Raw genomic sequence first — 27,207 nt, 5'->3', positions numbered from 1 at the left:
CAAGGCGCTAATGCCTCTTCTTGTTTCCTATGTCCTTGCCCCCGCCGCAAACTGTCTTTAGGGTCCATCCAGATTGTAGTAGACAAGTCTCATCAAGTGTGAAACGGTAAAAAAGCCAGTAGGAACCTCCCTGACATTTCAATCACATATCCCACTAATACCTTGATTTTCTGAGTCACTGCTTTTTTGTCTAGCCCTGCTTTGAGGAAATCACTGGCATCAAACTGAGGAAATCATTCTTCATGGCTGTTTCATTTAGAGTTTCATGGCTTAAGGTGACCCTCCCAGCAACACCGAAAAATGAATGGAAGTTCAGTTGGAAGTTTAGAGACAACTGAACTTGTCTCTAAATTGTCTCTAAGTTGAAAGCTTATAATTCAAAAAGGCTCTAGAGATCAATTCAACCTAATCCCCCACTGGGCAAGTTTAGAGATGAGGAAGTAACACAGCCAAGCATCGCACAACTGGTTACGCACTGCTTGGAAACTTTGTGTCTCAATCTGGATCAAGTAAATTGCACTCCTTAAGGGTACCACATGAGCATGAGAATGAATGGTTGAAATGGGATAGGATTAGAACAGGAAGTCCTCTCATTTTCTTCATGGTTATTTGGAAGCTTAGTGCATTGTGTTTCCTATGCAAGGCTCAATAGATGTTCATCCTTCTTGATGCTTGTTGGAGCCAGCGGTGTGGATGCAGTTGGTCACAGCAGAGGAGAGCATCATTCAACAGACACAGAGTGTGGACGGCAGTCAGCGCAGCTAGTCTCTCAGGGTTAATGTGTCAGAGGCTGTACTCACTGCAGTGTCACGGGAAGCCACTATAGCCCATCCAGACCTGAAGGACTTACATTCTGGTACAGCGGAGAGGACAGAGCAAAGGAACAGGCCCTGGTCACAAGAGCTGGCAGAGGCCTGCTCAGGTATCCACACTCATACTCATACCTAACACTGTCAGGTGACTGCAGTGGCCTTCCCAGGGGCTGAAGTCTGGCTCACTTCAGGAAGCACTTAGGACGCAGACTCACATAACTGGCTCTAGTCCATGGCAGCAATTTAAAGGAGACAAATACTCCTTCAGTGCTTGCAGAGTATATTTAATCCATGGAAGTCCTATAAGGCAGAAAGTAGTCAACGTGGATGTTAATCAGGTCCAAGGGTATTAAGCTTAAACAGTGAACACTGGGATTTAAACCTAGAGGGGACCCAAAGGTCATGCCCTTTTCCCTTTCTATACCACATGGTGGCCCCTAGAAAGTGAAGAATGTACTTGCTTCCGTAAACTAGCAGTCCTCACACTTCAGTTTACCTAAGTCATCTGGAGCATAAAAACTGGATTGCTAGACTTCAGAGACTGACGCAGCACAGGAAGGCCTTTTAGCAAGCATGGCATGTAACTGAGATGCAGGTGACGGTGGATGGAACTCAATTTGAGAACACTGCTTTAAGTTTGGAGAAGCACTCCCGCTGTTTTTTTTCTTTCCTTCAAGTTTCACGTGATCACAGCCCCTCAGGGAATTTCCCTTCTACTCGGGTTACTTGTTAACCCTACCAGTTACACATACAGCATCCTTTCTCTGGTTCATCTTTCATCATGGGAACTCTTCTCCTGTTCCCCTGGCATTCTAAAAAGCCAGCTTTCTGGAATCCCAAGGATTACCCACAACACCCTGCTAAGCGTTCTAGTCTGTACTTCCCTTATACTTTGAGTTGTTTTTAAACATATTCACATTCGTTCTGATTCTGAACACATCCCCTTGTGGAAGGCAGAGCAGCTGTCATCTTACAGGGTATGCGGCTTGTCCATGGTTAGACAGACAGATGGGAGGAGGCACTAGCAAGCTTATCCCACGTGCAAGTCCAGCTGAGAACTCGGGGTTTCGTTCCCCTCCCGAAACCTACCTTGGCCTGTGCCCATGTCCCAGACACCTCAACAAATCTATTCAATGCAGAATCCATGAAATAGCTCACACCCCATTTATTATTTAAAAATATTTTGTTACAAAAGGAAAAAAATACAATGCAGTATAAAAGATTGACAGCGTCATCAAGTTTATTACACAATTTTCAACCTATCAGAAAGACAAACAAATCACCGACAACAGGGGGACGGGGCCTTGACCTTTTGGAGGATTGGGTTTTTTTTTCCTTTTGCTATCAGGAAATAAAACTAAAAAAATGTGTCATTGAGTAAAAACAAAACAAAAATGGGGAGAAAAAAAATTCTCCGGGTAAACGGCTTTTCCGGTATTCTATATATCTTTTTTCTCCTTAAACTGTCACCGTACTTGGTTTTTTCTACATTAAAAAGACACCCGGAGCTGCTCTTGTTGATAAGCACATCACTTAACACTTGGCCGGCTGGGCGGGGTGCCATATTCTGAAGTGGAGGTGGGGATGGGGTTGGGCGACAGGGGAAAAAGAGTTACAAACCTGTAGCCTCTGTCCCAAGGGAATGTGCCTCTCCAACCCTGGGGAGGGGGCTCCCTCAGTGCCGCGCTGAGGGCTGTGTCAGAAACGTGCAGGGAACAGAGGGAGGGTTCAATCCAACTCAGTCTCCCCTCTGAGCCAGAAGGGTCTCTGGTGACCCTACAACTCACACGCCACGTCTCATGTTAGATGTCATGTGCCCTAGAGATGCATGCAGAAGTAGCATCCGTCACCCCATGGGTACTGCAGGACCCTGTTGCTGCCGCTTCCTCCAGCAGCAACCACATCACAATTTGGATGTCATGGGAAAAGCAATTCCATTTGCCTGTGTAGAAAGTGACCCCCAGAGTGGTGGTCCTTAGAACTCTGAGCTGAGCTCATTCAAGTCAGGCTCCACTTCTTCCTTGCTCCTTATCAGAGGCAGCAAGTACCTCCAGGCAGAGCGAGGGGAGCTATTAAGTCAATAGTCAAAAGCTGGAAAAATACCAAATTTGTGACTTTACCTACTAGTGCCAGGTTATCCCACAATAAGTAAAAGTATGTACCTGGAGGATGCAAGCCCATGCTCACATCAAACCTGAAAAAAGAAAAGCCTATGGAAGTAGGCCATATCCTGCCCAACTTGCCTCCTTCCCCACTCCTAGTACTTCACAAGCGTTCTTCACTGCTGAGGTCCGATATCCCCAACTCCCAATGGCAGTACCTTCCTCTAAAACAAGGAAGCAGCCTTCTTGGGGGAAGGGCTCCACATGTGAAATGGAGAAGCCCCAGGGAAAGGGAACACCTAGTGGAGCTGGTTATTGCAAGAGGCAACCAAGCAAGAAGCAGTAGAGGGTGGCAATTGGCTCTGCCAGGCTCCCCAGCGGAAAGCAACCTCACGGGCCTTCTCTGCTTAGGAGAGGCAAGTCCACTGAGGAGGCTGGGCAGCAGGGAGTTAAAACGGTGCAGCCCTCTGGGAGGCCAGGGAAACAAACCGTCAATACGTAAGGGGGAAAGCAAGACAGGAGCAGCTTTCCACAAGGTAATTTCTGTTCTCATGGTCCCTCCACAAAGGGCTGGGGAGGTAAAGGAGTTCAACAAAGAAGTGGTATGTTAGCAAGGGGTTTGGACCCTCTTGGCCCCATCAAAACATAGTGCTGAGGGCAGGACCCTGGGCATATTTTGGCACACCTGGTCACTCTCCTACGGATCCCACAGGAGGATCCGTTTTCTTTGGGAAGGATGTCTTCCCATCAACCTCACCACTGAACTCCTCCTGGAGAATCAGAAACGCTTATGTTTCCTTGGACAAAGCACCGTTCTCTATGGAGACCAGGGACCTGGACAGGGTTTCCCCCTGTGTGCCACCCTCCCAACCAGATGAAATCTTTAAGTTCTTTACCCTGGCAAACAGGAGTGGGACTGGGAGGGCTGCCAGGCAGTCTTCAATCCTGTAGGGCAGAGGGTATTCCCTGGGGGTCTGGAGGGGGTTAGGGGCTTGGAGGAAGGGGAAGGGGTGGAGCGGCCTCCGTCCTTTAGTCCTGATCAAGGTGAGGAGATGCAAGTCCATTAAAAAAACATTTGCTTCCAACCAGACTCCTGCAATGAGAACATCAGGAGAGAAGAAAGAAAACACAAGTCAGAGGTTACTTGCCAATTAACAGGGGCTTGTATAAATTAACACTAGCATTTTCTAAAGCGACAATGTATAAAGTAGGGGATGTAGACAGAATACAAGCCTAGGAAAGGAAAAGACAGCAGAACTGTCTGGGAGTGCCTGGCACTGTGAGTAGTGAAGGAATGGTTGGAGGAGAAGCTACAGTGACTACAGGGGAAAAGAAGGACATCTTATTTGAAGGCTGGGGGAAAACAATCAAATGAGGTAGCAAAGCAGTTGGTCTGAAAAGGAGACTTGGGCTGGAAAAGTATGGAAGCTACTATATTTCAGGAAAAGTTGCCATAAAGGAGCATGGTGAGTTTAAATACTGTTTCAGAAAACCTATTCTGAGCAATTCATGGCTTACCTTGAGGGGAACGGGAAAAATCTGGAAGTGGCAGGTACAATGGCAAGAAAACAATCCATCAACCCCTGAACTCCTGAGAGGCCCCAGCAGAGAGCAGGTACTTACACAGGAAAACTCCTAAACTCTCTTTCTTCTTTTCAAGAAGCATGCACACACAGAGCCAGAGAAGTTCTAAGCTGTGCTAAAACTCAAGAGATTTTAAGTCTTTCCCCAGACAACAGCTATGGGTGAGGGACCAAGGAGCCTATCAACACCAAGCAGGAGTGATCTGGCCACGCCACAACAGAAAACAGAGCACAGAAAGAAAATGATCAGCAGTCACCGTCCAAGAAACCTAAAAGCGGAGTTCCCATCATGGCGCAGTGGTTAACGAATCCAACTAGGAACCATGAGGTTGCGGGTTCGATCCCTGCCCTTGCTCAGTGGGTTAACGATCCAGCGTTGCTGTGAGCTGTGAGCTGTGGTGTAGGTTGCAGACGCGGCTCGGATCCTGCGTTGCTATGGCTCTGGCGTAGGCTGGCGGCTACAGCTCTGATTAGACCCCTAGCCTGGGAACCTCCATATGCCACAGGAGCGGCCCAAGAAATGGCAAAAAGACAAAAAAAAAACAAAAAACAAAAAAACACAAAACTAAAAGCAGTTAAGGACTTCTGCTGAACAGTTAAGTGCTGTTTAGTCACTTGTCACATCTCAACCAAAGCTCAGGTCCCTAGTACCCTTGGCCCTTGTTCCAATGCTGTAGTATCAATCTGCAAGGGGTGGCCTGATCCGTCTTAGCAAATAAAATGACTGACAGCAAAAAGGAGAAAGGGGGATTAAATTCAGGCTTAGGATTTCTAGTAATGCCCAAACTGGCAACATAGCCTATGCTATACGTTTCTGTAACCTGGAGGAGCTAGCCAAGAAAACATACATCCATCAGCTGCCTGATCCTTCTACACCCTGAAACGGTACTATTTCAGCTTAAGGTCCTCAGAATCTGTCATGGCCTCTGAATTTTCTAAACATCTATGCAGGCAGTTATCTTTCACTCTATTTCAAGCAGGATAATGTCCTAAAATAAGGAATATCCTCACACTCTAAAGCATACACACATATACCACAAGAGAGATGTAATTTGGGAACTGTTCCTACAAAACAAACCTCAGAGGATAACTAATGCATCAGAAGTAAACTACAGCTGACCCTTGAACAACATGGCTTTGACTGTACTGGTCCACTTGCATGTACATTTTCTTTTTTCCAACAAATACCTACTACAGCACTACACAATCAGAGGTCAGTTGAAGCTGTGAACTGCAGAAATGGAAGACGGACTGTAAAGCTATACTCAGATTTTCAACTATGCAGAAGTCAACCCTCCTAACCCCCATGCTGCTCAAGGGTCAACTGAAGAGCACCCAGTTCTTAGAGGTTATGGCTCCCATTTTGGTGCTCATGTATGAATGCAGACAGGAGGCCAAAGTGAGTCAGACTTCAGGCCCCAAAGGTGGTGCCCATCCTGAGGAAGGACTGACAAAAAGGTGCTATTCTTTTGCTGCCTCGAGATGGAACACACCCTTGGCTCTCAGGGAACACCCGTCCATACACTATAAATATTATTATTTTCTAACTAAAAGGTGTTATACATAGAGCTTGCAAAGTTCTCAAGGTAAACAAGGCCTAGGCACCATCGCCTCATCTTGAAATCTAAAATCACAACTTGCTAAATGCAGATGGAATTAGGCATCCCAGTCTGAGAATGTGAGAAATCGACATTTTTGGGGTGTCAGATTCAGTTCTGCTGGACTCGTTATGCAGATGCAATAACCAACATATCTAGAGGGTGACTAGAAAAAAATGGGGAATTAGAAAACCTCTTCAAGAGTTAACTTCGTCTATCACAGGCCCACACCAGCCAAATGACTGTTGGCTGGAAACTACTGGGTTATAGGATTTTTATCCGAATTGAATCATCCTTATATTGCAAGAAACAGTCCAATTTTATAGGTGGAAAAATGAAAGTCTCATGTTCAAGTGTTCAATCCCCAAAGTACTGACCAATGGATCTCACAATTTGTCTACCAAAAGGCTGTTAGGAGTAAAGCCAGCAGGAAAAGTGACATGCAGTTACATGTTCCAACTACTAAGCTGAGTGCAGCCCGAGACCACAATTGATGCTTTGTACCTACTGAGTAATACCTCCCCGGAGACTCTTATCCTATCAGCTCCAAAGGACACACACGGTAGGGCTGCAGGATTGGAGGAGGGTAGTGATTGACACCGAACCCTCAGGCAACACCAGAAACTGTGCTATAGTTCAAACAAGGAGGGAGTGCTGCTACTGCTACAGAAGGGATGAGACTGGTCAAAGTCCTACACTATCCACCCTGCCCACTCCCTGAGACCGAATTGTGCTCCACCTTCCTTGGAATCTGATTTCTGGAGAGGTGGGCACCTCTCAAAACTTAACCTATTGCAAATTTAGAAAGAAGTATCCAGAATCCACAGCTTGTTGATTTTCCAAGGGGTATCCATCACTTTCATGATGTCAACCACCCCTAGACTGTGTGGAATAAATGAATGGTTTAAGAACAGAGAAGGGAAAGAGTTCCCATTGTGGCTCAGTGGTAATAAACCCAACTAGTTCCATGAGGATGCAGGTTCGATCCCTGGCCTCACTCAGCGGGTTAACAATCCAGCATTGCCTTGAGCTGCAGTCTAAGTTGCAGACAGGGCTTGAATCCCAAGTTGCTGTGGATGTGGCTACAGTTGGCAGCTGTAGCTCCAATCCGACCCCTAGCCTGGGAACTTCCATACGCCAAAGCCCTAAAAAGCAAAATAAATAAATAAATAAATAAATAAATAAATAAAACACCCCAAAAAACAAAACAAAACACACCCAAAAAACAAAACACACACACACACAGAAGGGAGGCAGGTTTAAAAAAAAAAAAAAAAAGGTAACTTCTCCTTTTCCCACTTATCTGCTTTCTATAGAAGAATTCCCAACTATAAGACCTCTTAACTTAAAGGCAGGCGATGCCAAACAACGAAGTAGAGGACTATAGCCAAACGTAACAAGACTCCTTTCCTCTAAGTAGGTGGCTGTCACTAGGCAACTATTTACAGTCCTTGTGAACTACAGGCACTCACACACAGGAAGTGGGGAGAGTTTCTTTTCCCTTCTTCATCCAGTCATCCATCCACATACACTGCAAAGATAGCAAAGAGAACTATTCCAACTCCTCACCCTCTTCAATCACCATCATTTCAGACCAGATCAGCCAAACACCAAGGATGCTTTCCTAAATGTAATCAATGCGAAACCACAAAATTGAGGAGAGACCCCAAAGTCACCTGAGTCAGGCAACAGTCTTCAGGAACCACAAACAGACCATCCTAGCCAGAGTCTAGACTACTTTTAAAGATCTCCACAGATACAGTCCAGAAACAGTCTTTGTTGGAAGCTTGTTTTCAGTTGGGATTGCCAAGCTGGTGGGATGGGACCTGGAGCTGTCTGAGAATAAAAATAATGGAGCTGGAGCCCTTGGAGCCAGGCAGGCCTAACCCAACTTTTCAGTGACTTACTACAGTTCCCTGACCCTAACTTTCCTACTTTTGTTTCTATTTAAAAAAAAACAACAACAAAACATTGTCAATAAGTTTTTCTAAAGAAATATATCCTGCCACTGAAGTACCTCCACACAGTCGCTAAAGTTTTAGAGATAATTATTTTCAGGGAGTTCCTGCTGCGCCTCAGTGGTAACGAATCTGACTAGTATCCATGAGGATGTAGGTTTGATCCCTGGCCTTACTCGGTGGATTAAGGATCCAGCATTTCGCTGAGCTTCCATGTAGGTTGCAGACTCAGCTTGGATCCCATGTTGCTGTGGCTGGCAGTTGCAGCTGATTCGACCCCTAGCCTGGGAACCTCCATGTGCCACAGGTGGGGCCCTTGAAAATAAAATTAAAAAAAAAAGAGAGAGAGAAATTATTTTCAGATCAATTTCTGCTAAGTATCTTGACTTTCAAAAATATTTTTTGTCTTTGTTCTTTTTTGACCTCACTGCAGCATATGGAATTCCCGGGCCAGGGATCAGATCTGAGCCCAAGATGTGACCCATGCCACATGTGCAGCAATAGCCAGATCCTTTAACCCACTGTGCCGGGCTGGGGATCAAACCTGTGTCCTGGTGCTGCAGAGATGCCACCAATCCTGTTGCGCCACAGTGGGAACGCCTCAAAATCTTTTTAATAGGAGTTCCCGTCGTGGCGTAGCAGACACGAATCCAACTGGGAACCATGAGGTTGTGGGTTCAATCCCTGGCCTTGCTCAGTGGGTTAAGGATCCAGCATTGCCGTGAGCTGTGGTGTAAGTTGCAGATGCGGCTCAGATCCTGCGTTGCTGTGGCTGTGGTGTAGGCCGGCAGCGATAGCTCCAAGCAGACACCTAGCCTGGGAACCTCCATATGCTGCGGGGTGCGGCCTTAAAAAAAAAAAAAAAAAAAAAGACGAGGAAAAAAAATCCTTTTAATAGACATTAACTCTTTTTTTTTTGGCTTTTTAGGGCCTCACCTGCGGCATATGGAAGTTCCCAGGCTAGGGGTTGAATCAGAGCTGGAGCTGCCAGCCACGGCCACAACCACAGCAACGCTGGATCACTAATCCATTGAGTGAGGCCAGGGATCAAACCTGCATCCTCATGTGTACTAGTCAGGTTAGTTACTGCTGGGCCACAACGGGAACTCCTAGACATTAATTCTTAAAATCGTTAATGTTGGACCTTGAAAACCTACAAGCCGGCAACGGTCTTACTTTTCTTTCTTGGATAATTTTCCCAACATTTTCATTTTAAAGTTTGGTGGGGTTAAAATATAATAATGATAATGACAACAGCTATCATCATTAAGAACTTAACTATGTGACAGGTACTATGAGTGCTAAATGTTCTATATGAATTTGCTCACTGAATAGTCGGCAACCCAATGAAATGGTTGGTTATGTTCATTTACAAACGAGGAAACTGAGGAAGAGAAAGTAATACGGTTGGCGGAGGAGCTGGGATTCCCTCTCTGGCATCCACCTGCACAGTGTGCTCTTAGCCGCTATGCCATGTTGTCTCAGACACCAGGTTAAGGCAGTCCAAAACCAAGCAGAAACTAGCTTACTTTCAAGTCCATCTCAGGATGGAACTCCTCACAAACAAGCAGAAAAGCTGCCCTTCTGAGCCTGTTACCTAAACGAAAAGTCCTCCCGTCCCCTCACTTGCTTTGCAAGGAAAGAGGAATCTTTATCATCCATACGTGCACCGGCCAGCGATGGAGCCTCACCCCACCTTGCTCAGTGGTGCCGGTCCCGTTCTCTATCCCGGTGTCGCTCGTGCTCTCGGTTCCTTTCTTGGAAATAATCGTCATGCCGATCTTCGTTATGAAGCAGGTCCCGGTGCCTCCTGCTGCTTTCCCGGGACCGGCTGGGTGACCTCTCTCGGGACCGATGTCTCTTCCTATTAGAAAGATCCTTCAGCCTCACTCGGAGGGCCTACCCCATTCTTTCTAAGAACACCGTGTTCTGGCGCCTTCTGCTACTTGTCTAAACCACTTCCATCACCCTATCATGGGCCTGTGTTGGAGGATGTTAGCTCTTTGAGGACTAGTGTTTTTTGGAAAAATAGTAACGATTAAACTTGTTGAGATCTTACTAATGTATCAGGCACAGTGCTAAGAGCTTTACATGCATTATCTCAGCTCATCTCTACAACAGGTCTGTAAGATAAGTACCACTGTCCTCTTTTGGAAAATGAGAAAAATGAGGCCTGGAAAGCTGAGTAACACTCAAACTCAAGGTCATACAGGTAGTCGAGTCGAATCAGGATTCAGATTCAAAGCCCATGTTCTTAACTATACCAAATTCTTTTTTCCTAAATAAGTCCACTGCCTCACCTGACAGATTCCAGACAGTGCAACATTTATTAATGGAAACGCTTAATTAATTTCTTCCCCCTTAAAGACATGAGGGCTAGGTCTGCTTTTTCAGCCAGGTCCTTGCCAGATACCCTGGGCTCCTTTCCTCCCCCTGCCAATCCCTGGAAGAGTGCTGCTCAGGGCTGGCAGGCCGCTGAAGCAATCATCAACTCACCTGGATGAGCTCCCGCTGGCACCCACACTGTAAGACTTGGCTTCAATGCCATGAAGACAGTCCTTAAGAGAGGAGATGAGGACACGGCAACGCTCATCATTGGCGACCCGGGACTGTTTGATAACAGCAATGGCTGTGAGCAGCGTCTCAATCGCGTCACTGTAATCCCCTGACAGGGGATGGATGGGAAAGGCCAAGGATGAGCAGAGGCAGTAAACTAACTGATGAAAAGGAGAATTCAGGAGGACACAAACCGAGAGCAACTAGCTGTCCCACAGAATCATGGTAAAATGGATGAGGTGGGTGTGGCAGGCATCCAACTGTATGGCGCCAATATTCCCACGGTCTGGAATCAGCCAGAGGCTCTCAGATACTGCTGGTGGATGGACACACCGGAATGGCATTGTCTGAGGGCTCGCTGACAGCATTCATTAAAAGAAACACAACGTCCATACTTTTTAACCCAGCAAGTCTAAAAATTTTCTACTACTGTTCACAAGTATGTAGTTTAAACAATGTTTCAGCACTGTTTGCTGTACTAAAGAATCAGAAACAACTTAAAGTTCCTTCAGTAGGGTTTGGCTATACAAATTATGGAACACAGGTTCTAATGAACACTACGCAGTTGTTAAAAAGCATGAGGTAAATCTGTATGTAAACAAACAATCCATGTAAAGCGCTTAGCACGGTGCCAGGCACACAGTAAGGGGTCAATAAATGTTAGGTGTTAGTCGATGTAACAGATGTCTAGAATATTTTTAAAAAGTTGTGAAACCTATTCCATTTTTGTTAAAAAAATCAAAATTATATATGTGTTGTAATACGCACAGAAAAAAAAATCTAGATGATAGACACTAAATTGTAGGTGGTCTCATTGATGATTCCTATACCGAGAACTTCCGTTTACTAATACTGCATATTTCCATGTGTGAACTATTTTAAATCTGTAACCAGATAATGCGTATACATACAATTATATATATCTAAAACATGTATGTTGTATGCACATACACACATATATACATACACACATATTTTTAATTACGCTGCCATCAAGAACTAGGCCCTTCACATTTGAGCACTGTTCAAGCTCAAGAATAGTGGCTGCTGTGGTACTTGCACAATGCTTTTCAAATTAAATTAAAGCTTTTCTTGCTTTTCAAGAACATTAAGGACAAGACAATGCAAGGAAAGCATGAAACCAGACATGATAATGAGGACAAGAAGCTTCCTGCGTGCAAGGCAGTTAAGAACAGAAACTACGGAAGAACTGCGATTGTGTGAAGGTCTAGGAGCACCAGGATTTTGGCTCCACCAGGGTAGGGAATTTTTGCCTATTTTGTTGGCATTCAATAAATATTTGTGGTCTGGATGACTGGAATGAGAACAAAACAAAGGGAGGAGAGAGGTTTGGTTATTGATCATCTTAATGTGAAGGGCTGGTGGAGAAGAACAACGTTTTCTTTATACTCTGTATATCTGACTTGCTACAGTGAGCACAGGTTACTTTTTAATTTAAAGAGATTTACTCAGATGTCAGTGAAGGTTTCTGGCAGGGAAAAAAAAGAGAAAGAGAGTATGTATACTTTCTGCTTTTAAACTACTCTGGATTCAAATTTTGTAGCCAAAGATGAGAAGTTACAGAAAATGAATGATAACAGAGTTAACTGATTCCTCAGGAGATCTGACAAGCTATATTTACATCCATGTGGGAAATTCACAGGAAGGAAGTGAATATGATGAGTGTTAATGTGACTTGGACCAGAACTCAGAAACTTCCTATGTTCTCTTTTCTTAGGAACCCAAGATTCTGTGCCCATGGCTCTCAAAGGCATGGCTTCTTGTTCTGCCCACTTAATACTCACAGGAGGGCAAAAGTTAGCTAGAAGGGTACATTATGCCTTAAGATGACACCCAACAGTCTCTTTCTAGGATATGCTACATACAGGCTACAAACTGGGCCTCGATTCCCAAATGTCGTCAGATTCCATATCTAACCATCATCTAGTTGAGGCATCAGTCCTGAAAAAGCTGAGGCCTATCCTTAGCATTGGACTCACTACATAGATACTAGACCCGCTGATCAACCACTGAGACAAGATCTCCATAAGGCAGGAATTTCTTTCTACAATAAATACCACAATGAGATGGTATTAGTTATTTATATTTTAGGCACTAAGTTGGTTTTCATGGGGCAGGTCCAGACACAAGCTAAATACATAACACTGGTGGAGCTTCCTAAAAGCCAAGAAATCAGGTTATACATTGCTTTTCAAAATGCGCCACTCTTAAGAATCCACCCAGTGCTCCAACTTTATCTTATTGAACTTCCTGCCAATGGAAATGACAAAACAATGGAAAAACTAAGGTTAAGGATGAGTTACCTGCACTGGCTCCAGATACCGCTTTGGAAATGGCACTGCTGGAAATTGCTCTGTTTCGCTTCATGATCTCTTCAAATTCTGCTTCACTCACTGTAGAGGGCGGAGGGCCCGAATCTCGGCTGCACAGAAATAATGACACTGCTGACTGCCCAGACCCCTTATTATCTTTACCACACTCTAGAGGGCTGTGTTATTTAATTACGCTCTCCTGTGTAAGGTCGTAAGAGGATCTCTGCCTGTTCACATATACGTTCATGCTCTCGACAAAGACAGGATTTATATCATACACTTTTGTAATTTTGGCATGACCCAATTATGCTAGACACTCATGGCATTCTAACAGTGACCTATAGCACTCAATTCAATCAAGCGCCTTAAAAAGGGATACAAAGGACATGGTTTGGGTCCAGGGGTAAGATGCAAACAAAACACCAAATAAAAACCTTCTTTAATAGAGTTAACTATTTCCCAGGATTCCATACTGCGACAACAGAGTTTTCACAAGGGAAAACACAAGAACTCAGTGCTCACATCCTCAGGGAGACCAAAACACTTAACACACTATCTACCTTACTATATCTGGGTCAGACCTGAAAAGAATGAGAGAGTCCTTACCTGCCATGGTGGTTATAGGGTGTCGAGGCCTTCATGTAAGTATCTGGTGGAGGCCCCACTGTGGCATTTGGTGGGGGGAAGAAGGCTGGATTGAGGTGAAGGGCAGGCGGGATGGCCCCGGGGGGAGGTACAGCCAGATGAGGAGGTAATCGAGGAGGAGGGGGCATGAGATGCTGGTAGTGGATGCCAGGAGGAGGGGGAGGGACCCCAAAGCTTGAGGAGAGAGGTGGTGGGGGTGGAATTGGGGGTGGGGGCAGACCCATCAGGGGAAGGGCTGAAGGAGGGCGATTGAAGTAGGGCAGCACACTGGGGGGCTTATCCACACGGGCAGATGAGGGTACAAGGTTCTCAGAGGGTGTGGCCCGTCCATCAGCAGAATCACTGGAATCTCGGGAGTGGGCCCGAGGAGGTATTCCTACGAAGCAAAAGCGTTACTGTTACTGCCCAAGCTTCAAACATAACCACGGGACCAGCTCATCCTTCAGCATGAGTCATCCGACACCACACTGAAGAAGGTGACAGGTAGCTGAGAAAGAAGGTAAAATTATCTACTGTTTTCACTTTGGCCTCAGAGAAAAAGGTCAGAGGCAACTTAGTCAAGACATAAACCCATAAAGTAATACCACCCTAAATTCTGTATGTCAAAGAATGTCCTTTACCCGGACCTCTCAGTGTTTTTAAGAATTTAAATTATTCTTAGATTTGTTTAGTAACCCACGAGAAGATAATGGCATTGAAGTTTGTTCATTACTATTCAGCTGGATCCAAGCTGATCCGAAACCCCATCTTCCCTAGTAGGAGTTCAGGTACTCTCTCCTCAGTAAGAGTACCTCCTCTATCTACCGTACACTTGAAATTTTCTCTCTGCCATGGCACTTTGGCCAGAGACTGTGGGGGAAGGGAGGGAAGGGCAGGGGACAACACTTCCTCTAGCCACATAACCCAATAATTGGGACGGTGAAGAGATACAGAACAAAGAGTTCTACTAGACTGGAGGAAATGAGAGAAAACGGGAGCTAAGTCAGGAAAAGATGTGCTCACTGAATGAGCAGACGGCACAGAGCTGACATGGGACAGGGACAGGAACTCCTGGCAAAAGCCTGGTGACAAAACATGCCTGAAACCTGGGAAACTCCCACCCCATTTCAATGGCCTAAACGCTCTAGCCCACAAGGCAGCCTACCAGGACCGTCACATGGCACGGGATTACGGTGCTGTGCACAACAGGGGCTCCAAACATGTTCGTATACAGCTGGAAACATGGCTCTGACACTGTCAAATCACTTGGTTAAATGTGCTCCTTCTTTTCAATTTAACATCTACTCTAAGCCTGGTTAACGTGGAATCCAACAGCGTGAACTCAAGTGGCCTCGAGAGTCTTGGAGGTAAAAAGATGCTGTTGGTAGACAAGTGTGGAGAGACAGAAGTGCTCCTTAACCACAAACTTGTTAGGAAACCCTAATTCCTGATTCAAGAATAAGGTGGAATGAACCCATCACAGCATTCTCTTGCTTTTCATGTCTCAAACACATGGCATCTTGCTTCTTCCCTGAGTTCTCTCAAACTGAAGAAAGAGCAGGTACTAGCTAGCGTGGTCCTCTGAGAATTAGCTACCTTCCCAGCTACTGTTCCCACATCTGTAAGAGTTCTTTCTGTATCTATCGCTACAAATCCCAAGAGTAGCAACCATTTTGAAGCAGATTAAGTCAACCTGCTGAACTTACTGAATTAACAGAGCTCAAGTCCATCAACATGACAGAGCAGAAAAATACCACTCAGTCACCACCATCATTTCAGCAAAGAAAGGTAAAACTGAGGCATAAACAGCCAAGTGACGCAGGACTGTTACTCTCAATGCAGAAGTAAAATTATACACCTTAAGAAAGTCAGGAGAGGGGACTCTGAAACAGAACGGACTTTGGAAACCCAGGTTATCAAGGAAGAAAAATGTTGTGCCTTCTAACTCAGAGCAGCAGGAATTCACACCACATCCACCTAGGCTCTCAATCTAGTTAGAAGAACACAGCTGTTTCTATGCAAGAGTTGAGTGGCTACATTTCCACCTCCAATCAATAGACACAAGGTCCCAGTGAACTACCCAATCAATATGAGGGACTATTTTGAGAGCAGAACCTAAGCAGTGTCAGAATGTGGGTGATGAAACCCTGCCATCCCCCAACTGTACTAAAAGAAATGGCAGCTGGCTGTTTTAGGCAGGGGCTTGCAGGTTGGCTGCACCCCTGAGGTCAGGACAATCCAAGGTAGGTCCTCAGGTTTCACAGGTTCAGAAACTTGATTTTTAACAGTTCCCCAGGGGGTGACTGAACCCTAGGACATTAAGTCACGCTATCCAAACTCACAAGAGACTGATTCATAAATCAGAATGCCAATTTATTAATTTACAATGAGAAATATAACTGCCAAGCAGACCGGAATACTTGTGTCGGCTGGTCAGCGCATTCTCTTCCCAGTAGGAGAGCCTAGTTGGGAAACCAAATTAGTATCAGGAGGAGGCTTGGTGAGCACAGATCAGAAAAGAGGGGTAAGGAGAGCTTAAGGGAAACTATCACCAGGCTAAGGCAGCACAGCGCACCTTTCTTTACTAAAGGGCAACATTTGCCAAGCAGACTAAAATAGCAGGTAATGGAAAAGGTACACGCTGCCCTGGACAATGCTGCAGCAACACTGTTCAATTCTCACTCTACAGCACTCCTTCCGGGCGTTTCCTTGCAGAGCAACTTTCAGTGCATGTTTAATAAGACTACTGCCATCTTCATGTACTTGTGCTTTTGGTAGTTGCCTCTTAAGAATTTATTATAGACATGTCTTACAACTATAAGCCCATTTGCCATACACCGATTTTTTTTTTTTTTAGATAGAAACACATAATTTAGAGTTAACAGGAATTTTATACATCGTGTGTCTAGTTCAGATGGGAAAGTAGGCCCTAAGCAGTCAAGTGACTCATCCAAGGTCACACAATGAGTTGGTGGCAGAACCAAACCATGACCTGAACCTTCCTGACTCCCAGCATAGTGGTCTGTCTTACAAACAAGCCTCATTTTTTTTGGCTTACCTATTGCCAGGGTGCCACCCGTAATCACCACCACCCTCCCTCAAACTTCTCCACATTGTAGGCCAAGCCCACCCCACAGAAAACCAACCAACAAGTGTCCCCCTTCATACAGATGGTCTCCACGTACCCCCTCTTGGGACTCGGACGCACTCACGTTTCCGAGCCTGTGCCTCAAACTGTGACAGGTTCTGCCGGGTGGCCGGCCTCACGTCCACTTTTTCTCCATTAAGAACTTTTCCTGGCAGAAGTTCCAACAATTTGTGGACAGAGTTTTCAGAGGCTACCACCACCTCAGCATACCTTGAGAAAGAAAAATTAAAAAAATGAGTGAGATCTACCAGACGACCAAGAGAGGAACACAGAAATTCTCTCCCACTCTTAGTGAACTACCAGCAACGAAAAGGTGTCGGCCTAAAATTTTCCTATTTATTTCGAATGAGAAACCAGCTTTCTTTGCCCCTCAATGGATGGACGTTGCACACGGCAGCTAGGTCCCCATTCTACGGTAGTCTGCCAAAGCCGAGGCAGTAAACTGGGCCAGGGGTGGGAGGGATGACATTACAGGGCCAAGGTGACTGTACACATCTGTTATCCCAATGGTTACAAACTAAAAGGGGCTTCTCAAATCCGGACCTCACCCTTTGGACTGGCCATTTGCTCGATTCTCTGCAAATTTCAACTCCACCACATCATAGACTCCTATAGAGCGAATAACCTGGATCAGCTGCTGGTCTGTGGTCCACTGGGGCCGGCAAGATGGAAAAGGAAGAAATGTCAAGAGCTACACCCCTCCCCCAGAATACCCCAAACCCTTCCCCCACACCTAGGATTCTAGTCATCACCGTGACCCCCCACAGGAAACCCAGGCCATGGGTATTTCAATCAAGTGCAGATTCTTCCTACCGTCTTCACCCACAGAGAATTCCAAAACCACCTACGCCTGCCTCAATCCCCATCATTAGAGATTAAGAAGATTAAAACCTATTTTAACTTTAACTGCCATTTGGGCTGGCTGGTCAACAGTTTAAACACTGATTACTAGCAGCTTTTGGTTATAGATCTGATAAGCTAGAGTTGACCACTGTCAGTAATTTCCCCTCAGGATACATATTTATTAATTTGAAAAACCACCTCCCACTACCAGTCCCCAAACACGTCACATGATAACTTTTGTTGAATAACAATCACCACCTACCCCAAAAGTACTAAAGCTGTTAAGGTCTTTGACCCCTCTCACCCATCATTATCACAGGACCAACTAATGACTACCAAGAGTTTGAGGTGTCCACTCTGAAATCTCATCCCACAGATGACCCTGGGAGACATAAAGCCCCAGGGTCAGGGGCAGTAACAAGATGGCAGAAAAAGCAACTACCCACTTAATCATTGCTTTCTTCGGCACCAGTACGTCCTCAGGATAGTTCTCTTTCAGAGATCAATCCAACCTGATCCCAGGAAAAAGAAATCCAACCCCATCAGAGCACAAAACAGTGCAACAGTGGTTTTTGAAAATGCCATCACCTCCCAGTGCTCTCCCCCCAGCCCGCCCACAAGCCTTTTTGGTTCTGCATGCTCACCCAGGAGAAACTGCCCACATAGACAGCAGCTCGCCTATTACGCAGGCCACTGTAGGTGTACAGAATCGCAGGGGTCTTGTTATTGGGCTTGGGAGACGGCTCCTGGCGAACAGGAGGAGGTGGCTCAGTGCTGCTGCTTCTGTCATCTGAGGGCTGTGAGGTGGCTGTCAACACGTCATCATACAGGTCAATCTGATCTGTATTGTTGAACTCTGGGTCCTAAGAGATGAGGGGTTGGCAAAGGTGGGTTTGAAAGCCTTTCATTTTGTTCATTCTATTCTACTCTAATTTACTTACAATCCACAGCCAGAGAGTTGATAAAACAATATACACAACTTCCTTATTCTACTCTAGGAAACTAGAAAGAAAAACGTTCCCATTTAAAACATCTTTAACACTTAGTTATGTTTATATAGATGTTTCTTCCAAGACTGGTAGGAGTCTGTGGTGTTTCTAGCTTTTATCAACTGTGAGACTCAAAAGGTACATGATGATTAAATAAGCAAACTAAGAATGCATAGAGATGCACCTGCTACTGCAACCAATGAGGCCAGCTTCTCAAGACCACATCGAAGATAATGAAAATTTATTTTCAACATCATATGCTACTTCCATACACTACTCTATTAGAAATAGAATATACTTATTTAGAAATGGAAAGCAGGGGAAACACATGTTAAAGTGGGAACCAAAATGCAAAAGAGAATGGGAGTTACTAGTTTAGACTACTTTTTTTTTCTTCTTCCGTGGCCACCCCACGGCATATGGAGTTCCTGGGCCAGGGATGAGATCTGAGCTGCAGCTATGGCAATCCTTAACCCAGTGTGCTGGGCCGGGGATTGAACACGCATACCAGCATTCTAGAGACACCACCGATTCCACTGTGCCACAGTGGGAACTCCTGGTTTCAACTATTTGATTTACCCAAATGATTAGGGAAGTTCTAAAACTCATAGTACACAACCCCATCTTTCTATTAACCATCAAAAGAAATTAAAAAACAAAAAGGGAGTAACTAGCAATTTTCCCTTTACAGGTTCCACTTCTCACATGACATGCAGATCTAATGCATTACCGTGACATTTATATGAGACATCTTTGAGCAACACCAGAGATGTTCAATAATACACAAAAGCAGTGCAAGAGCTCTAAGATATAAGGGTCAGGAAACGGAACAAGCGCCCATATCATAAGCATTTACAATATTAGCATGTATTCTGCAAGACAGGCAAAGTATACTTTTGCCTATGTAACATACTGCTATTATAGACTGGAAGTCTGTGTCCCCCTACAGAGAGAAACCCTACTCCTCATGGGATGGTATCAGGGGGTGGGGCCTTTGGGAGGTAATTAGGATGGGATGAGGGTGGAGCCCATGAAAGGGGTTAATGCCCTTAGCAGAGTTCAGAGAGCTGCTTGCTCTGCTTTGCTCTTTGTGAGGATACAAGTTGGCAGCCTGCCACCAAAAGGGGCTGCTCACCAAAACCTTAGCCTGATCTCAGCCTTCCATCTTTCAGAACTCTGAGGGAAAAACTAGCTGTTGATAAGCTGTTCGGCTTTTGGTATTTTGTTATAGCAGCCCACGTTAACACTCGTATCAAAAATCCTAAAACCACAAGAACTACTATTAAGGGACCTAATGTTTCAGATTTTACAGCATCATTATCTCTGAGAGGACCTTTTTATTTTAAGGATCAGATAAATAATTTTTCAGTTAACATTTGAACATATCCAAACAGGGAGTTCTCACTGTGGCACAGTGGGTTAAGAATCTGACTGCAGAGGCCTAGGTTGCTGCAGGTTTGATCCCTACACAGTGGGTTATAGGATCCTGTGCTGCCCAGCTGTGGCATAAGTTGCCAACTGTGGCTTGGATTCAATCCCTGGCCTGGGAACTTCCATAAGCCATGGATGTGGCCATAAAAATAAATAAACAAAATATCCAAACAGTGCTAAATATGATACTGCCAAAATGACAAAGACAGGAAGTTTGGAGTGTTTTAAAGAAACTGCACCTCATTCATGTCATTGCTGTCTTTTAAAAGAGGCAATAAAGAGAGTTCCCACTGTGGCTCAGGGAGTTAAGAACCTGACTAGTATCCATGAGCATGCAGGTTTGATCCCTGGCTTAGCTCAGTGGATTAAGGATCCAGGGTTGCCACAAGCTGTGGCGCAGGTTGTAGATGCGGCTCAATCTGGCATCGCTGTGGCTGTGGTACACACCGGCAGCTTCAGCTCTGATTCAACCCCTAGCCTAGGAACTTCCATATGCTGCAGGTGCAGCCCTAGAAAGAAAAAAAATAATACTAAAAATTAAAAATAAAAAAGGGAATAAAGGAAGTGCCCATATTAAGGGAATAAAAAAAGAATTTATATTAGGTAACTTGGTTAGATCCCTGAAGAAAGAGAATCATTTCCCCTAATTCAACTCAGGACAGGAAGCTCCAGTACCACTCTTCCTTCAATACCACCACAAGAACTGCTATTTCTGAAGTGAGACTGGAGAGGAGACTCACTACAAAATGCAATCTTAGACCCCACCATCCATCAGAAACTTTGGGAAACAATCTTTCAGTTCCTCAGAAGTACAAGGGAAGAACTCTGCACACCCAGACAATCCTACTGTCCTGCTGATGGAGGGAAAGGAGGCTACTTCCTGAGGCATGTAAACAGCTTCAAATATTACAAATACTTTAAGAAGCCCAACAGAAGAGGAATTTGAACATTGCTAGGGATTGAACCCAGGCCACAGTAGTAACAATGCTGTATCCTTAAGCTGCTGAGCCATTGGGGAACTCTGAGAGTAAACTTTTTTTTTTTTGTCTTTCTGGGCCACACTGGAGGCATATGGAGGTTCCCAGGCTAGGGGTCTAATCAGGGCTACAGCTGCCGGCCTACACCACAGCCACAGCAATGCCAGATCCTTAACCCACTGAGTGAGGCCAGGAATCGAACCCGCAACCTCATGGTTCCTAGTCGGATTTCTTTCTGCTGTGCCATGACGGTAACTCCTAAAAGTAAACTTTTAAGGGCAACATAAAGCAAGAAAAGGAACCAGGCTCGGCGCTAATGAGCCCAACTAGCACCCATGAGGATTATGGGTTTAATCCCTGGTCTTGCTCAGTGGGTTAAGGATCCAGCGTTGCTGTGGGCTGTGGTATAGGTTGCAGATTTGGCTTGCACCGTGTTGCTGGGGCTATGGCACAGGCCAGTGGTTGCAGCTCCAATTCAACCCCTAGTCTGGGAACTTCCATATGCTGCAGGTGTGGCTCTTAAACAAACAAACAAACAAACAAAAACAAGGCAAAGGGAATCAGTGAGGCAAATAAGCCCAGGAAGACTTTAAGTAATCAAATGTGTAAATAAGGACTGCATAAAAAAGGATGAGTATGTATGTGAGGAATGGGGAGAAGCTAACATTGGAGAGCACAGAACGGATAATAAATTAAAAAGGTGAAGAAAGCTGGGGTTAATAACTGGACATTTTGTGTGTGAAATACCCCATCCATAGGCTTATGTCTCAATCCTAACTCTAGACAAACCACTTATTTATTCATGTACTAAGAATATTTGCCCTTATGGTTCAGGGTAGAGAAAGGACTTAGAAACCACCCAATCCTCTCCAATGCTCTAATCCTTAGCAGTACCTCACACTTCACACCAGGGCGTGTGTGTATATATATATATATATATACGTCCATCAAGGATTGTGAAATGGAACTTAAAGGGAATGAGGAAACGACGTCTTGGATGGTCAGTGGAACCAAACTGGAATTCCTTCCATGCGGTATCTGTGATTCAGAGCTGCTTGTCTAAAAGTTGTAAAACAAAAACCAGTGCTGATAACTGGGTAGTAAACATGCAGATTTGGACAGCTCAGAGATCAAACATGAAATCCCCCATACTGTAAGCCTGGGCAAACAACCTCCTCTTTCAGTGTTCCTCAGAAAATATGATGGACTCAATCCTGGAAAATCCTGGTGTATGGATTACCTTATCACAAGATTCAAACGGTCTCTTTAGACCATAGAGGCCCAGTTCAAACAAGTTTATGGGAACTGTTCTTATTTCTTATGCACAAGAAGGACCTGTTGAAGGTTCTGCTGAAGATTTTATTGAAGAAACAACATATCAAGTGTTTGGATTTAAATCTGCTAGCAATATCAGTTCATTTTATTCTTCAGCTACTAAGACAGAAAAACAGCTGAGGGCCTGAGGTTTTTCTGATTACCAAATGAGCTGGTGATTTCCACAGTTTAAGCAAAACCTAATTCTACAACTTAAGTGGAAAAACAGAATGTTTTATAGGCATTGATGCTGAAGGTTTCATTCCAGGGAGATTAAAGAAGAATGGGAGTTCCTGCTGTGGCACAGTGGGTTAAGAATCTGACTGCAGTGGCTAGGGTTCCAATCCTGACCCAGCACAGGGGGTTAAAGGATCCAGCATTGCTGCAGTTGCAGCGTAGGTCATAGCTGTGGCTCAGATCTAATCCCTGGCCCAGGAACTTCCATATGCTGTGGGTGAGGCTGTTTAAAAAAAAAAAAAGGGAAAGTAAAAAGGAGTATGTATTTAATACTGAATTAATACCAGATAAAAATTGTGTGGATTTGTTTGTTTTTGCCTTTGAGGGCCATACCCATGGCATATGGAAGTTCCTGGGCTAGGGGTTGAATCGGAGCTAGAGCTGCCCTCTACAGCCACAGTAATAGGGTATCTGACCTGCATCTGTGACCTACACCACAGCTCATGGAAACACCGGATCCCTGACCCACTGAGAGAGGCCAGGGGTGGAACCAGCATCCTCAGGGATACCAGTCTGATTTGTTTCCATTGCACCACAATGGGAACTCCAGAATTGTGTGCTTCGTAGCTGTCTTAGGAAGCTTTTGGTTTTAGAAAAAAAAAAAAAAAAAAAAGAACTTGTATGATTTTGAGTTTAAATAAGAACTTCTCAGAGTTCCCAAGTGGCCTAGTGGTTAAGGATCAAGTGTTGTCACTGCTACACTGCGGGTTCAATCCCTAGCCCAGAAACTTCACTTCTGCATGTATAAGCCAAAGAAAGAAAGAAAAAACAAACGAACTCCTCCCCCTGTATGCTCCATGGACCTACCTGCTAGCCCTTTTCCTGATAGCTACAGGGGAATAATAAAGCTTAAGATATTTTTCCCCAAAGCAACCTATTTGATATCATTGTTTCTTTCAACTGTAACCAAAGCTCAGTTCTTGGCTCTGTAATTACTACTTCCACAGTTCTCTCCTCACACTCTCCTTCCCTGTCATTATCCATTGCCCTCAACCATCAAGAATGGAACCTTTTTTGAGCACAGAAATCCATTTTTCCCCTTTTAGCTCGCTAATCCTAAAGCGGTACCTAGCAAACAGAAGTAGCTCAATAAATACTTGTTGATGAAAGTAAGGGGAAAACTGGGCGTACTGTGCAAAGTGCCTGTCTCAGCAGAAGAAACAGAACAGAAGCAAAATACTCAGCAGAATGGTAGCTCTCAATTACTTTTCCAGAATTGTCCTCTCCAGCCCAAGAGAGCAGTTGTGAATCCCAAGACTCCCAGTGTAACAAGAGTCTAGTAGTTCTACAAGAGGCTTTTGCAGCATGCGTTGTGAGAGATCTGGGAGTCCGCATGTAGGGCTCCATCTAAGAACTGTGCTTATTTTCCCTGGGGAGCAAAGTACACGTGACAAGGTTCTTGTGCATGGGTAACCTTGGGGTGAATCAATAACATTCTTGAAACATTCTAAAACACAATCTATACTGGTTGCCTTCCATCTAAGTTTGCCTCTAACAATTCTAGCCAAACAGAGCTTTTACCACTTCTTTAGCAGCCTCCAAACTGTACCAAAACCAGATTGGCTAAAAATTAACTCATTTGTGGGGGAAAAAAGCACCCCTCCCCTGGACTTCCCCAAGACACAGACATTTGAAATCTATACCTTCTTCAACTTATCAAGCATTAACTACTGTCTGTCTGGTATAAATGTCGACTAGGTTTCACAAATCATTTTTGGCCTGTCTTAGACCTATTAAAAAAAAATCCTGTTTAACTAAAGAGATCAGAGAACAAATAGCTGAGGCCAATGACTTCTACCCTGACAAAGCAGTGACCATTAGATAAGGCTTGTCTTGTCTATGACCTACAAGCTATATTGCTTAAAAATTACGAAATCTCATCTTTCAGACCAAATGAGGCTTGATTTGTGGTCGAGGATCCTGTTCTCCATTTCCAAAAGTGAAATCAGCAGCTTAAATACTCAGTAGAATGTTGCTATTAACCCACACATAAGGAAATTAAGGGGAAAAAAGGTGTTGGGGGGGGGGGGCCTGCCCTTGTGGAATGTGTAAATTCCGAGGCCAGGGACTGAACCTGGGCCACAGCAGTGACCCAAGTCACTGTAGTGACAATGCCAGATCCTTAACTCGCCACAACACAAGGGAATGCTGAGGTTTTTCAATTAACAGAAAAGAACTAAAGGAACTTTCTTTTCTTGCTATCTCACACTGTTAAAAAAAAAAAATCAACATAACATAAAAAGTAGTGAAAGTCTGATTCAAAGTAACATGCAAAAGTCAGGAAAGCAGTGGTTTGTAATTAAATATACTAATCCTTTCTTTTTATCCGTAAATAATGATTTGACTTGAGATTTGTAAAACTTTAACATACTTAAGTTAATCAGCAGTAATATACAAATTATTTCACTTTGCCTGAGAAGACATGGGGAAATGACTAACTTAAGCAAGTGAAAGAAATGACATGTATCAACCTCCTCCATTGCTTCGTATCAAAATCAGGGTCCATCAGGGCACTTTCCTTCTCTAGGCCGTTTTATTTGTGGGGGGAGGGGGCACATTCTCAGCACACAGAAGTTCCAGGGCCAGGAATCAAACCTGCACCAGAAGAGCAACCCGAGCCACTCTAGTAACAATGCCAGATACTTAACCTGCTGAACCACAGGGGAACTCTCTAGCCTGTTTTTTTTAACCCTCTTTCCAGGTCCTTACATACAGCCATTGAATGCTGCCAATAGAAAGAACCAGCTTACTCAAGTAGAACAGTGCTGAAAACAATCCAGGCATGATATTAATAAGTTTTAAATAGACACTTTGGAATATACTTGAGGTGTGTTCTCAAGAGCTCAGAATTAAACTGTATATGAGATTATTGTTTCAACGGAGATCGCTGTACAGCGTTCCTTGACATAACATAAAGAGAACAACAACCCCAAGTTAAGAGTATGTTGAGTGAGTCTATATCTTCTTCCTCTTCTTTTTTTTTTTTTTGGCTTTTTAGTTCCGAACCTCCGGCTAGGGGTCAAACCGGAGCAACAGTACACCACAGCCACAGCTATGCGGGATCTGAGCAGAGTCTGCGACCTACACCACAGCTCACTGCAACACGGGATCCTTAACCCACTGAGTGAGGCCAGGGATCGAACGTGCGTCCTCATGGATCCTAGTCCGGTTCAATAACCGCTGAGCCACGACAGGAACTCCCCTAGATCATCTTCTTAATTGGTTTGTTTGACACCATTACCTCCTCCCACCAAGCAATTAGATACATCACTAAAATTTATTACACTAAAAGGTCTATGGACTTCTCAAGACTGGAGTCAAGCCTGGAAAGAAGGAAAACAGAAAACAACTGGAATGCAGCTGAAATTAAACGTTAAAGTATCTTTCATACTGTGCCTTGCGCTGCCTCATGGGGGAGGAGAGTACTCCAGTTGCGCTTTGAGAGAATCTCAAAGGAACAGACATCAATGTTGTCCTCATGAATACCATAGCAAATCTAATTCTGATTTCTAAGCGTGGTTAGTCTTTGAAGAGACTGACACCCAACTTCAGCTTCCTAGGGGAGCAAGTTCCACAGGTTGATGCACCATTCTAGTAAACCTGATTTTTATTTGCTCTTAAATCAAAGCCTTTAAAATGAAGCCTGAAGACTTAAATTAACATAAAGCGGAATGGTCAGAAGTCCTCGACGTCTGTGCTAGAGGGAAAATTTTTAGATCTGACATCGGTGTCTTCAGACCTAGCAAATCCTCAAGGACTGACATAGCTTGGAACTACTGCAAGTTTGCCGCAAGGGCTTCCTCCGCTGACACAGGGAACTCCCAAAGCTCCCGATGACCCCTCACCTGATTGAATTCCTCGTCAGCGTATATATCAATTAAATCCACTCCTTCTGACATGGTTCCGGAAGAAAGATCTCGAGCCCGGAGAACGCACAAGGTAAGAAAGATGCCACTGCGGTATCCAGAAAGAAGCAAGAGTTAGAAGGCATGAGGGTCCCGGGTGGGGAGGAGGGCATTGGTTGCCAACCTCCTGTCTCCAGAGACGCAGCATCCCGGCAGCCCAAGCTCGGCCCCACCCGCTCCGCTCCGCCCCGCCCCCGGCCTCGCGCCGCCCCTCGCTCTCCCAGGCCGCTGGGGCTCGCGGGGCTCGCTGCCCATCACCCGCGGGCCCGACCAGAGTCGCGCCGCGGCTGCCCGTAGAGCGATGAGAAAGTCCAGGCCTCTGTTCTTAGGGGCCCTCGGATGGCGCTGCGAAGAACGACCGCGGCGAAGCCCGCAGCCTCAGCCCGCCGCACCTGCCTAGGCCCCAAGCGGCCCCGGCTAGAGTCCCTGCGGGTACCAGCGCTCCAGCCACCTTGGCTCCACACCCAGGCCTAGTTTCTCGCCCCGGGGTAGGCCCGCCCCGCTCCCTCCCCACAGACCCGGCCCGACGCCCTCGGCCCCCTCCCTCAAAGGCCCGCGCCTCCCGCCGCCCGCCAACTCCCGCTGCCCCAAACTCAACCGACCCCCTCCCCGCCTCGGCGCCGTCCCCGAGCCCTCTTCCGGCCCAGCCGGCCCCCGGCCGCGCGCCCCCGTTACCGGGAATATGGCGGCGGCGGCGGCGAGTCCGGACTAGGCCCGAAGCGCGCGAACCGCTCTCGGTCCCAGGTCCCGCCCCCCCCGCCGCCGGCGTCACACGCACAGCCACTTCCGCCATGCGC

The 27,207-nt window shown here is 45.3% G+C and overlaps 1 protein-coding gene across 4 annotated transcripts; it reads right to left on the bottom strand.

Moving 5' to 3' along the window:
* Positions 1-2,034: 2,034 nt before the first annotated feature.
* Positions 2,035-27,188, bottom strand: CPSF7 (cleavage and polyadenylation specific factor 7). 4 transcript variants are annotated; one of them, XM_047775578.1, is made up of 10 exons: positions 27,086-27,188; positions 26,351-26,459; positions 18,202-18,420; positions 17,263-17,366; positions 16,752-16,924; positions 13,549-13,963; positions 12,934-13,052; positions 10,550-10,718; positions 9,750-9,917; positions 2,035-4,007 (listed from the first exon to the last, which is right to left on the bottom strand). In XM_047775578.1, the coding sequence occupies exons 2-9, from the start codon at positions 26,402-26,404 to the stop codon at positions 9,755-9,757; spliced, it is 1,416 nt and encodes a 471-aa protein (XP_047631534.1). In that variant the 5' UTR covers positions 26,405-26,459; positions 27,086-27,188; the 3' UTR covers positions 2,035-4,007; positions 9,750-9,754. The 4 variants fall into 4 exon arrangements, with proteins under 4 accessions (XP_047631534.1, XP_047631535.1, XP_047631531.1 ...); XM_047775579.1 differs by having other exon boundaries at positions 16,779-16,924; XM_047775575.1 differs by lacking the exon at positions 27,086-27,188 and adding an exon at positions 27,013-27,035.
* Between the last annotated feature and the right edge of the window lie 19 nt (positions 27,189-27,207).

The sequence above is a fragment of the Phacochoerus africanus genome, chromosome 4 (genome assembly GCF_016906955.1).
Source record: "Phacochoerus africanus isolate WHEZ1 chromosome 4, ROS_Pafr_v1, whole genome shotgun sequence".
NCBI lineage: Eukaryota > Metazoa > Chordata > Mammalia > Artiodactyla > Suidae > Phacochoerus > Phacochoerus africanus.
The sequence above is the reverse complement of the archived record's forward strand: the minus strand, read 5'-3'. Positions and strand labels throughout refer to the sequence as shown.